The 13,496-nt window shown below is 41.2% G+C and overlaps 2 protein-coding genes across 2 annotated transcripts; both read left to right on the top strand.

The window, feature by feature from the left end:
• Positions 1 to 3,364: 3,364 nt before the first annotated feature.
• On the top strand, positions 3,365 to 7,063 carry LOC139219332 (cardiomyopathy-associated protein 5). Its single transcript, XM_070851157.1, has 2 exons — positions 3,365 to 3,538; positions 4,273 to 7,063. The coding sequence occupies exons 1-2, from the start codon at positions 3,414 to 3,416 to the stop codon at positions 6,536 to 6,538; spliced, it is 2,391 nt and encodes a 796-aa protein (XP_070707258.1). The 5' UTR covers positions 3,365 to 3,413; the 3' UTR covers positions 6,539 to 7,063.
• A 947-nt stretch (positions 7,064 to 8,010) lies between these two features.
• Positions 8,011 to 13,057, top strand: dtwd2 (DTW domain containing 2). Its single transcript, XM_070850769.1, has 6 exons — positions 8,011 to 8,200; positions 8,481 to 8,571; positions 10,075 to 10,169; positions 10,276 to 10,474; positions 11,531 to 11,659; positions 12,459 to 13,057. The coding sequence occupies exons 1-6, from the start codon at positions 8,037 to 8,039 to the stop codon at positions 12,636 to 12,638; spliced, it is 858 nt and encodes a 285-aa protein (XP_070706870.1). The 5' UTR covers positions 8,011 to 8,036; the 3' UTR covers positions 12,639 to 13,057.
• Positions 13,058 to 13,496: the final 439 nt, after the last annotated feature.

Genomic DNA, 13,496 nt, shown 5'->3' with positions numbered 1-13,496 from the left:
GTTGGTCGGGAGTGTTGGTTTTCATCCAAGAAAACGTGTCGGCGCATGCATGATGGACCAGAGCAGCACTCTGATGCTAGTGGCTGCTACCGTTAGCTAGCTTAACGCTGAATAAAACTCACACAAATGAGGATTAACGAGATAAACTCGGGATGAGACTGACAGGAAACAGAGTGTCATTTATAACCAAATTAAGCTGGTGAAGTTGCCTTTTAAAACATCGCGTGAAAATGTCGAAAAGGACAAACGAAATTCTTATTTAGCTAGCCGGTAAAACAGCGCACAATCTCTAAATAATCTAGCTTTAGCTGCGGCGGGTGAGAGTGATCTGTGAGATCCGATGGTGGATGAACCGGATCATGTAGAGATATTTATCCTCAGCCGAAAAATCAATCACAGTTCATAAATCCCAGTTTCAGTCGCTGGCTCTTTCTCGGCGTCCGCTGTGCCATTAAAATCCCCCGAGCAAGAGTAAATATTAGAAAATTAAAGTGAGACCTTGGTGTCGCTCGGGGATGGTGGACATCTTCTCTCAAGCCAAATGTTAAATGTTAAATGTGAAGTAAAAGTGGGATCCTGGTGCTCCATCGGCCGGGTCATCCTCCTCTCATCAGCCCGCATCTCATTCATCTGCTCGGCTTCATCCTCCTCTGATGATGCTGCTGCTGCTGCTCAGTGGGGAGCATTAAATTCTCAACGTCATCACGTAAAGTCTGACGTAATTAGCAATAAAGTATTTCGTCACATCCGGTATAAGAAATAAACACAAAAATATGGTAGCCTAATGTCTCATGAGCCAAGAGTATTAGTATTTCTATTTATGCCTCCACTTTAATCTACTTTTTACTGCACAAATATTTTACATTCATCACATATCAGTTTTTAAAATAAGATCCGTTGTTTGAGATTAAACTACCAAAAGTACATGAAATAGTTAAAACTAACATTAAAGTATCGCATACATATATTAATATATCAATAGTATAGCACTGACACTCTTTAGGCCTATTATGAGCACTTTTTACTTTACTTTTGATATTTTAAGTACATTTTATTGATAATCCGTATTTTGCTTCACTTGAGTTTTTCCATTTCATGCTACTTTATGCAGCTATGTCACTACATACCAGAGAGAAATGCTATACCTCTTACTCCGCCACATTTATTTAAGAGGAATGTGGGACTTTAACTTTTTTTACTCTGGTACTGCCACTTTTACTTAAGTAAAGCATCTGCGCACTTCAGCACTGGCTGTATTTCCATTTTATGCTATTTTAAGCCCTTCACTACTACCCCACTACATTTCAGAGGTAGATATACTATTATCTTATAAAGTACAATACATTTTTGCAGATTAAATTTGTGGTTCTTCAACCAAAAGCAATGTGTAACGGCCTTTTGTCACAAGCTCCACCAAAGAGTCACTTCAGTATGCAGTGTTGTGCAGTATCTTATGGAAAAAACTTAGATTATTGGTCGCAGTATTTAGCATTTAGCACACAACATAATGCCATACTTAGACACTACTGTATTAGTGTTAACAAGCATCAGTTATCTGGGTACAGCACAGAATTCTTCTCTTTAATTTCATCATACAGGCAGTTCAGTTTTGATGAAGACCTTTTTAAACGGTCCCACTTTAACTGAATGATGTCATAGCAGATAATAGATTTACTGCTCAGGTGTTACATGTGATTCATTTTCACTCAAACTTTTTATTACAACAGTGATCATGCAGGGGCACATTTTATGCTACTGATGATTGCCATCTTGTGGACATTTATTGATACAGCCAGTAATGATGTAAACAGCAAAGAGTAGAAATACTCTTCAAGTAAAGGTCCCGCATTCAATGTTAACTACTTAAAACTTAAAACACTAACTGACTGTTGTAATTTTAAACATTAGTAGTATTTCTGATATGATGTTTAATGTGCGAGTAGCATTTTATCTCATATTATCTTCTGCTCATTCTGCTACAAAGTAGTTTGAGAGGGATAAGCTTATGGGTAGCTTCCCATGTAAGAGCTGATAAACAGCGGTGGAGGACGTTGGACTAATATGATGTTTATTTCATCCAATAATCCACTTCAGTTTTCTAAAAATCTGACAATAATGAGAAAGTGTCCTTAAATTTATAAAAATTATTAAAGAAAAGCACCAAACTCTCATATTTGAGGAGGTGGAACCATGAAATGTTTCACATGAAAAAATTACTCATGTTTCAGCTGTACTTGTACAGTTACATGGATTTATGACAAAACAACATATTCTCAAGTTTTATATATTTTGTGCAAAATACTTACTTTTTAAAGTGACTAAAGCTGCCAAATAATTGTAGTGAAATAACAATTACATTCCCCTCTGAAATGTAGTGGAGTAGAAGTAGAAAGATGCATGAAAAGACCTCAAATTTGAACTTACAATACTTGAGTAATTGTACTTAGTTCCATTCCAGCACAGGTAAAACCTTTGTGTTAGTGAATGAGTGTTTACTGTCCAGTACTACTTTAGTGCAATACGATGTGTGATACATAAGCTGATTAAGGGAAAAGCACATGAATAATACGAGTACATTTTTACCCTTTTTGTCATGTCCATTTGTGTGAGTTCATGATTTACAGAGGGTAAAATAAACTAGCTTCACCATGAGGGCAGCTTTAGCCCAGATACAACCTGTTGACTATAAGCAGCTCCTCCAGTCTTTCATTTCCCATGTAGTATCCCTGTCACGCTGCAAGACGGACATAAACAGCTGTGAGGCTGACATTTTCAGGGAAGCGTGGATCAAGAGTGAAGAAATATTGCAGCGTATTGTGTTTCTAAACACAATATGCTGAATTTATTTGTATTATTTGTACTTAAAGTAGCACATTAGCCCATAAATAGTGGTTATTGTTATTTTCAAGTTTCCTCATTAGTTCAGTGTCAACTATTAAAGCTTGATATCGAATATTTGTTTGATACTTTTGATTGATAAAAATGAAACTAAACTAAACACAACAATCTTCTCTGCCTGTGACAGACTTACAGACAGACTCATGACATTGGACTTAAGCTACAGCAAAATATTATATTTCAATCTGGCAAGAGAAATGAAGTATTTACTTGATGTTGCTGCATTATTTACAGTTAAAAATTCAACACAAAATACAACTAACTAACCCAGGACAACCTATTCATTGTATATGCCAAATGCAAGGGTTCAGCCCGTGTGAACAGATGACAACTTAACTTCCCTACATGTTGCAAATGCTTCACATGAAACACTGGAAGAGCAGTTTTCTATTTCAAGATTACGCTGAGCCTGAAAACTCAACTCAAGCACGCTTGCTGAGAATGTGATCAACAGAGCAGCGCTGGGTTGTGCTGAGAGGCTAAAGCAAAACCATAAACATAAACATATTACAACAATGGACGCCTTGACAGAGGATTTGGCACGGTCGGATGTGGACACTGAGATGACGGTGCTGACACCTGAGGATATTACTGAACAAAACCTCGAGGCCAGCGATGAAGTGGAGCACCTTCGAAACAGGTACAAACCAGGAATTGTAATATAATTGTAATATATGGATAAATACAAGGTTTTCTGTGTTATGAGGTTTGATTTATTGTTTTCAGAACAGTAGAAAAACAAACATTTTCAACAAATCCAAAGTCGCTCATAGACAGCAGTTTATTTCATGGTAACAAACGTGAATTAATGGAGGAAATTCAATTTGTGGCACAAACCAGTGCATGTGTTTATAGGTGTGTCTGTGAGAGTTGTTGTACACATATAGACACACACAAATGCCAGTTTATTAGGTACACCAAGCTAAAACTAATGCAGTGTAACACAGCACTTATGCAATAAATCCTCCCTTCATGAAGAAGAGGTGCTGATTTAACTTCATGATCAAACCAGCACCACAAATTATGTCCTAAAAAAGGATCTCTCTAAAACAGTTTGAACAAAAACTGAACATCTTAACCTTCATGAAGGCAAAGTTTGTTACAGGACTGTTGTATTGGACTGCATTGCTTTTAGCTAAGTGTACCTAATAAATTGGTATGTAATGGTACTTTTTTTGTAAATACATTTTGTGTATTTTGTTCTGCACAGAAAACAAACAAAAAAAACTTAAATGTCAGAAAAGCTAAACCAGAAGGGTTTGAAGACACGTGATAAAACTGAGACTTAAAGCTGCCTCTTGGGGCTGCTGTCTTGGCAGATGCTGTGTAGTTTTATCTGACTGCCATATTGTTTCTCTGTCTCCCTGCTTTCAGTTTACGTGAAGCTGTCCATGATGAGAACGTCCGGCCTAAGATGCAGTGCCTGATGATGGACTCCTCCTTCTCCATGGTGACTATGCAAGGCGAGGACAGCGGGATCGCGTGGGAGACGACCCCTAGTCGCTGCACCACGCCGTGGGCATCTGAAGCTGGAACCCCAACTGTGGATCTCAGCTCTCCAGTTGCAATACAACCTGCAACACCTGGATCTGTTCCAGCAGGAAAGATTATCTTTTTCATGGACGAGGAGCTGATGGTGAGACGGAAAAAACCTAAAGGCCCGAAGAGTAAGGCAGGCAAACAAGTCCTGGTAGAAAGTTCAGAGGACATCTCAGGAAGGCCGGAGTTAGTAGAAGTGTCACAGCCAAACATGAGAAGCGAGGGAGAAGGAGACGAAGAGGAAGTGACTGATCCTCTGGTAGATAGAGAGCAACAGCTATTCAGCTTAGTCTCTGAGGGCTCTGAAATCCTCAACATTGTTGTTCCCCCCAAAATGGCTACTGTGGATGAAGAGGAGAGCAAAGAAATGGTGGACAACCTCTCTTACCTGGAGGAGAGCCTTGTTCCTAAAGCCAGTGAAGAGACCCATGATTACGAGATGGTGAACTCAACAGCAGGATCAGATGCAGCGAGGGGTGAGCAGGTCAAGCCTGCACCTTCAAATGTAATGGATCCTCCAGGGGCTCCAGTGGCAAGACCTCCAGGCAGCGGAGCAGCTGGCCATGTGGACTACTTTGAGGCGTTCACCCTGATTGATGCTCAGGCTCCAGGAGGTCCAGGAACTGCTGTGACCGCACAGGGACAGGTGGAGGAAGAGGCAGAGGTTGCCACTGAGAGCCAGGACATTGAGAAACCTGCGCAGTCCAAAGACACAACAACGATTGTGGATAACGACAAGTCAGACACAATCAGTTTAGAGGAAATCACCAGCGAACTTCTAGATGAAGTCTTCTACGGCAGTACAGACAACTACCTCATGAAAGATCTGGACAGCGAGGCCGGAGGGGCTGAAGGTGTGCCCTCTAGGCTCCCTTCAAAACCCAGCGGTTCCACTTTGTTTGGAAGCCAGGAGGACATCCTGACTCCAATCTTTCTACCGGAGGGACCTCCCAAAATTATCGACCCCATTTTGCTGGAGGAGCCCAAAGCCATGGCCTTCCTTTACACGGACCTGTATGAGGAAGCAGTCGGCTGTCGGAAGAAAGAAGAAGATACAGAAAGCATGACCTCTGAGAAGTCTTTCCACAGCAGGCATTCAGACCGGGAGGCCAGAGGATATTTGGAGAAATATGTCCTTATAGATGAGACTCCTGCAGTGGATGTGGAACAAACTGATGAAGAAAAATGCCCTGTGGAAGGTCCTCGGATACTCTCCCAAGATTTGAATGATTTGGGCGATTTGCTGTCCAAGCCTGAAAAAGTCGAGATGCCAAATTCAGAGGAGGAAATCACAGACTTCTTCAGGTCCAGTGCCAATTCATCCCCATGTGATATAGAGCCTTTCCCTCGATCACTCGAAGAGGATGAAACCCAACCAAGCACAGAGACTAAAAAGAAAAATGTCTGCATCAAGGTAGAGAAGGTTGCTGAAATCCCAGTAGATCCGCTCAGCATCTCCGACTTCGAGTTTCCCTCAGAGGAACCTGACTGGGGAATCTTAGACGACCATCCTGCAGCTCTGGACGATAAAGATGTCAGTGTGCCTGCAGAGCAGGAATTGTGGAAGCACGATTGGGAAGTGCAAAAACCAATTGCCCCTCCCAGGAAAAAGGCAACCACCTCTCCCAAGGCATCCCTGGACCTCACACCTCTGACTCCAGTTGACTTAACTGTACAGGAAACAGAAGAGGCTGGTGGAAAGGAACAGAGGGAGGAGGAGAAAGAGACGGCATCACCAGCAGAGACTGCAGACGAGGGAGACGGAGATGGAGAGGAGACGATGCAGGCCTCTTTAAATGCTGCTCTGTCTGAGAGTGCGATAGCTGCAGTGAAGTCCCCACAAACTGAGAGTGTGACAGGTAGCAACGAAATAACTGTTACAGACGCAACGCCAGCTGTGGCTGAGGGGAAAGACACTAAAACAGTAGAGGAGGAGGAAACAAGCCAAGCTGAAGCAGCAACAAAGCAAACCGAACCAGAGGAGGGAGATAATAAGGCACCAGAATCGGCTAAAACTGAGGTTAATCCAGAGAAGCAAGATAGTTCAGCTGCTATTCCAGTTGTACCAGCTAAAGACAAAGGACAGTGTATAATACTTTAACTGAATTTAATGTCATGTGCCTTGCTGATGTGTCCTTGTTTAAGGTCTTAAAGTTACAGTAGAATTAGTCTACAATCAACATTTACTATATAAAGAGTGCAAAATATTGTGCTCATACAGCATGAATTCAACAATCAAATTTACAGAGGAGGATGTTTTCCTATGTTTCTCTAGGTTAACCAACTCTCTCCAGAGTGGACGGGTGGTAATAGTGCATGAATCATCGTGTCTTTGAAGGTCGCATGTGTGAATAAAATGGTTGAGGGTGCATGTGTCTGTGTTAGGGTACATCTTAAACTATAAATAAGCCTCTGGCTGTCAACCCGACACCTCGTCTCAGCTTGGAGTCTGTGTCCCCTCTTGTAAACAGTCCCAAAAAAATTGTGTAATATGTGCAAACATTATTTACACATCAACCTTTACCAGACCTATACCTTGTAAATCTTTATGTAATCCTTTAATCCTTGATGTTTCCCACATCTGATACGACTACACTTTATGCTGAATTAAAGCATTTTAACTGTGCGTGTACCTGTTCCTTAATTATCCACACCGACTATCAGGCAGGACACTGGATCCTGTTTGCAGATGGATGTCTTTTAGCCAGTCAGACGGGACCTGTTTGTAGACAGACTGGACAGTGCAGTGTGTACCCTACACATGTGGTCATTAAAGCAGCTTTATGTTAAGCATTATTTGCAAAAAGCCCTGAATCCAACAGTCCCATCTGGAGCTCAGCAGTGATCCAGTGACTGCTGACCTTGATGAGGAGACTGACGAACACACTCCCATATACTCACATACACATGCACAAATGTGAGATACAAAGAGACGTAAATGCATTGTACAAGATTGGTATTTTGTTTTTTTGCAGGATTATAGTATTGTTTAAAAGCTTGGGCCTGTTGGTGACATGCAGCCTTTAAAAAAATTAGCATTTTATTTTTTATTTTTTAGTGTTTTATCTTATTAAAAATCATCTTTTTGCCTCCACATCGACAGGTGGCAGCTGTGAGTTAACAGTTTACCATTAACTTACCAAACAAGTCTACCGGTCATAGAAATACAGCATGTAGAGCGCACATGCCGAAGCACACAGCTAATAAACATACATATTTTTCACTAGTAAATTCAAATTAACTTGTTGAAATCAAGATTCTGACAAAATATCTTCGCGACTCACTAGAATTTGGCAAAATAAGGGAACTCAAGCATTCCCCTGATATTAAAGCTAACTGACATTTAGCTAACATCTCTGTAGGCGTACTTAAGCTAACAATAATTAGCTGCGGGTGTTTGGAGCTAGCATAAATGGTATAAAGAGAATGGATTAAACCAAACTCAAGCGGTGGAAATCACTCTTAAAAGAATAAACTACCTACTTTTAGCTAAATAAACCGGTTGTCTGACTTTCTAGTTGGTGTATTTCTATGCTACAAGTCCCTCGTCGGCGCTGTGTTTGACTTCTTGGACAAGTTAGCTTTTTGCTAACTCCGCAATGGACAATGTCCCCAGTTTCTGCCCGTCAGACACCTCCGAAGAAAACGGAGCAGAAACCTACGACAACCCCTCGATGGAGGACGGATTAGTCGACGCTTTTGGCGACCTGGCTGCCCTCCCGGTCGAGGTCGGCGAGAGAAGACCGACGTGTTTACGGTGCCGGTGAGCTCAAATTAAAGTGAAGCTAATGCTAGCTAGCCACGGTAGAGTGGTTGGACCATGCAGGAAAGAAACCCTCCATCCCCACCTGTCTCCTTCCTCCTCTCCTCCTCTTCCTCCTCCTCCTCTTCAAGTAACCTGGCATGCTTTGATGAGGGTACAGATTTGTGTCGTTACAGAAAAAAAAAGCTCTCAAGCACCAGCTGAAACAGAGAGATGGAGTCAAGGCTGGGAAGTAACTGGTTATTCACAGCTTCACGTCTTCAACTTTCCTCCCATGTAGTCGCCCCCAGAAGGTGTGTCTCTGTCCTTTTCTTCCACCACAACCCCTGGAGGTCTCCACGTGTCTGTACGTTGTGCAGCATCCTGCAGAGGTGAGTTAGTGACTGCTTATCCTAAAAGAGATCACTTCCTAATGCACCTTGAATATGAGTAATGGGGAACATAATAGTTAAAGTGAGGCTGGATATCTTGCAAAGTTAAAGTCTTATTAGTTCATATTTTGCAAAAGCACTAGTTTACATTTATGTTTATGATTCTCATTTGGTTTCCAAGTACATTTCTGGCTCCTCCCTGGTTTATTTTACATATATTTGTACTATTGCAGTGCAAATGCTGCACATTAACTTCCCAAGAGAAAAAGAAATTACTACCTTATCTTATCCTGATACTGTCCCTCGGCTAAAGCGTGGTGAGCTTGGAGGATACTAACTTGATTTGATTAAATCAGACTCCTTTAGCCTCACATAAGCTTCAGAAAAGCTTTGGGAAATATTTGCCCTGAAGGACGAGGATTTTCTCCCTCATCACTTACATATTCAGCAGCATATTCAGAAGTGATCTCTTCCACTGTGAACAGAAGGAATGATCAAAAGTCAGACACCAAAAAACATGAATTTATCCTTTAATCAAGCCTGTTTTGTCCGCCACCTCCTGCCCAAGGGAGTCACGTCCACTGGAGACTCTCCCTCTAACTTTTTGTCCCTTCACTTCACCAACTTCCCTCAGAATGAATAAAGTTCTAGTTCATCTTATCTTTGCCGTCGCTGTTTAATTTGCTGATTAAAGTCTCTGAGCAGTGACCTCTGACCAGATAAAGAGGAGAGAGGAGCTGATTATTATGACACACTAATATTAAGCGTCGTGAGCAGCAGCAGCAGCTAGTTATGGACTGTTCTTGCAGCGGGCTTTAAAGGACAGGTTTAACCTAATGACATTACTCAGGATTTCTAACGTCACCTACTTTTGCTGGAGGTGAAGATGCATAGATGTAGATACGGTCATATTTCAGTCTCTTTTCAATTTTCATGTCTTGTTTTTTAGACGTTTTTAAAAGATTGATTTTCAGGTTTTTTTTTTTTTTATGTTTTTAAGGTTTGGAAAAGTCCTCAAGTCGAAGCTTCTTCTTGAAAAGCCTGATTTTCACACAATCCAGTGTTTATTCTACATAATCGCTTGTGTAAATAATCCTGATCAAAAAATATAACCAAAGTGAGCAGGAACAGCTGGTAAAATAAGCAAAGTGATAAATGCATTGATATCTGAGGGTATAAAGGAATTCTGTTAAATATTTAGATGTAAGGTATTAAGATGTACTTTGAATATGCTTGAAAAGTGACTGAATTTTGCTCCTGAAATGTTGTACGAATGCTGAATTTTATCCGGATGTGTGTTTGCTGAGTTGAAACGAATGTATTTAACTAAAATGCTTTGCTTTGCTTTACGCTCCCAACTTCTCAAACCAAATGTAAACCACACGTACATCACTGTGGGCACCATTTTCCTACTGCTAATGGCAGCTAATGGCAGTCAGTAGCACACGATTAGGAGAGGCTTGTGGTTATGATCAGTTCATCTAACCTCTAATGTGCTTTCAGGAGAGCAGAGTACTTCGGACAGTTCCTCTACTCGCTGCTTGTTTGCCACAAGGGAAATGCAACGTCATAGTAGGAAGGAGATTCAATGAAGAAAAGTAAGCAGCATTTCTGTACACTGATTTCACAATATTGCAATCCTGGCGTCACTGAATCGTCAAATGTGTAATTTGTTTTTGTCTCTGTTGTTTCGTCTTCTCTCAGGCACCCAGAGCTAGCTGCAGTATGTCGGGACAGCAGAACGCTGATCCTGTACCCGGGTCCCAAATCCCAGAACCTGGAGGAGTTAGTGCAATACCAGGAAGTAGGAACTGTGAAGCGTAATGTGATCATCATAGACGGCACCTGGAGCCAGGCCAAGAACATGTTCCTCAAAAACAGCCTGTTTCACCTGCCTAAACAGGTGTGTGTAGTTGTGTTATCGCGTTAAAAGAGGATGATGACTCATGTTGTCAGTAGCTGAACGGAGAAAACACTCCTTTGCTGCCCGTTGTGTCCCTAAGGCCAATTACAGGTGTCCTAGAGAAGATTTATATGTGAAAGTAGTTGTTTTTTTTTTCAAAAGCCTAAAGTCTCTCTGGAACTGAGAAGCGTGCCCTGTCCACCTGAGACTGCAAAAATTCCTCCAGCGCACCCGCTGCTGCACAAGCTACCTCACCCACATGAAATGACTAATTGAACTCAAAGCAAAGTAAAAAACGTCTCTTGAATGTGGGCAGGTGAACACTGTGGAATTATCAGCATTTTTTCTCTTCCCTCTCGTTTTCCTAGTGGTGTTTCAGCTAAATACAGTCATAGACCAACCACTTTTGGAAATGCTTGGTCTATAACTTTTGTGCCTTTGGTTCTTCAGTTCCTGAAGCTAGAATCCTTAACATTTCAGACCTGGTTGATTTGGTAACAACAAATGTGGAATAATACTACAGCTCCCAGAAATTTTGGGGCAGCAAAATCTCCTTAAGCACCTTTTGTTTCCCAGAAATACAACAGAAGAACAAGTGGGGTATCTGTTCACAGTGCAGCCAAACAAAAACATGTTGTTTTGATAAAGAAATAAGTTAATAATAATCAGATTTTATGCAAAGCCAGTTAAAATATGTCAATAATGAGCAGCAGCAGCTGCTGCAGGCAGATACGGCAGTAGATTAGATAAATGAAAAACATTAACACTGGGTTACACATATGCCTCATTTCCTGTGAATTCCTTGTGTACAAGCACAGATATAGTGGAACCTGCTCACCACTAACAATGAAAATCACTATATAGAGAAGTAATTACTGAATCTCATGCATTAAATGACTATTGTTGAAGAAATTCTGACCATGAATAGCATCAAAATTGGGTTTGATTTCATCCAAACTAAGGATTAAAGCTTTCGTCCATAGAATTCATTGCCTATTAGATGTCAACAGAGAGAGAATGGCGCACACACTGATCGCCTCTGCTTTGGTTTACCAGGTGCAGCTCAACAGGACTCTGTCCAGTCAGTATGTGATCCGCACACAACCCTCCAACATCTGCCTGTCCACGCTGGAGTGTGCTGCTGTCGCCTTGTCCATCCTGGAGCAAAACGACAACATACAAGAGGTGAAATAATTAGGATTACTGCATGAGAGTGTCCATCTTCTGTGCTTTTTGTTCATCAAACTTACATTAACGGGACAGTTAGGATTTTTTAAAATGGGGTTGTGTGAGGTACTTCTCCATAGTGTATGACTGGCAGTAGAATGAGGTCAGTACGCCCCCTCATTTGGAGGAGCAGGCAGGAGTCTCAACACAGAAGCTAAAGGATGTACTGCTGTGGACGGGGGCAGGAGAAACATGGATTGACCCACTTAAAAAAAAAATCAATATCAGTTAAAGTACTTGCTATATTTAGGATTTTGTGGCTGCTTTATATTGCTGTCAGAAAGCCCTTTTCTATGGGGAACTGAAGCTGTTCTCTCTTTCCCTTTCAAAGCCACCAGACTCTATTGACTAAAACAGTCATTTTACCTTGCAGATCACTTACTGGTTTACTTTGCTTGTGTTGTTGTGTGACTTTGATGCTTGAAATGGTTTGTCCGCAACTCTCCTTTTACCCTAGGGGTTTGGTCTCCACCAACCCCTGAGGAAAACATGTCTTTTAAGCTGGTAAATGGTTTAAGCTAGTTACTAAATGTGTGTGTGTGTTTGCTATTTGAAGCTGAACTAGTGGTATACAGAGGGATTATCAGTGCTTCGACACTGGAGGTGTCTGTCTATGTTGTGAAATGGGCAGATGAGAGCCATTAGTTTGAACCACAACCGTAAAAACCTAACCAATCAGCCAAAAGATGCTAGGATGAATACAAGCGAAATGTTCCTGTATATTTCATCACTTTTCCTTCACCATCTGTCTGTCCAGGTTCTGCTGAGGCCCCTGAAAGCTCTGTGCTCCTTCCAGCTGCAGCACGGCGCTCAGATCCACCACAGCAAGGAGCATCTACTGAAGAACGGCATGTACGACAAGCCCATGCCCAAGAACAAACGCAAGATAAAGAGGATGGAGAAACTCGTCACTGATCACAACATCTGCCCGAGATGAGGAAGTGACTCAGCAGGGAAAACGGGCTTGACTCATCTGTGAATACGCAGCGGTACACGCTGCACAGGACTGCATCATCAGGGCAGCGTCAGGGTGCAGGCATGGAAACCACTGGACTTTTTGGCAGTTTAGTTTTCTTTCTTTTGTTTTTTTTTAGATAATTTCTGTATGCTGACAAATATAATTTATGTAAGTTAAAGTTGTAGTGTCATGGTGTGACAGTAAATCAGGTTTCATTGTTTTTAAAACAGTTTACATTGCTCCTCCCCTGCACTTTATGAACATTATGGTGGGCCTGTTGTGATTGACTTTATATGGCTACAGCTGATCACACCTGGAAGGGCTGATTCCACTGATGTTTTTAATAACCAAAAAAAAAAAATTCATTTGGATAATGTACATTTCAAAATAAAACTATTTCTAAAACTCTTGTCATATTCTATGAAATCACCCAACACAGGATTTTTTCCTCCACATAATATAGACTGTTTTTCAGTCTAGAGGGAATTTTCACCTGTAAGTAGCAGTGAGCCCTCAAAGGCAGTCAAACTTGTACTGTTTGTACAAATAATGATCACATATTATAATACACAGAGACAGTGGAGGAGAGTAATTCAAGTACTATACATATGTCAAAATATAAGGTCATTATTTCAGTTTTTTGCTACCACGTCCACTACATCTCAGAGGCAATACTTTACTTTTTTCACTACATTTGTTTTACAGCTTTAGTTACCTTGCAGATTCATAAAAGCAATAAAGAAAATATAAGAAATAAATATGTTAACATATCAATATGGCTATATTGATCCCTTGGGGGATCACAAGGTACCTAGCAGTATGTACGGCAACCTATAA

The sequence above is a fragment of the Pempheris klunzingeri genome, chromosome 19 (genome assembly GCF_042242105.1).
Source record: "Pempheris klunzingeri isolate RE-2024b chromosome 19, fPemKlu1.hap1, whole genome shotgun sequence".
NCBI lineage: Eukaryota > Metazoa > Chordata > Actinopteri > Acropomatiformes > Pempheridae > Pempheris > Pempheris klunzingeri.
This window is presented reverse-complemented; position numbering and strand designations above follow the sequence as displayed.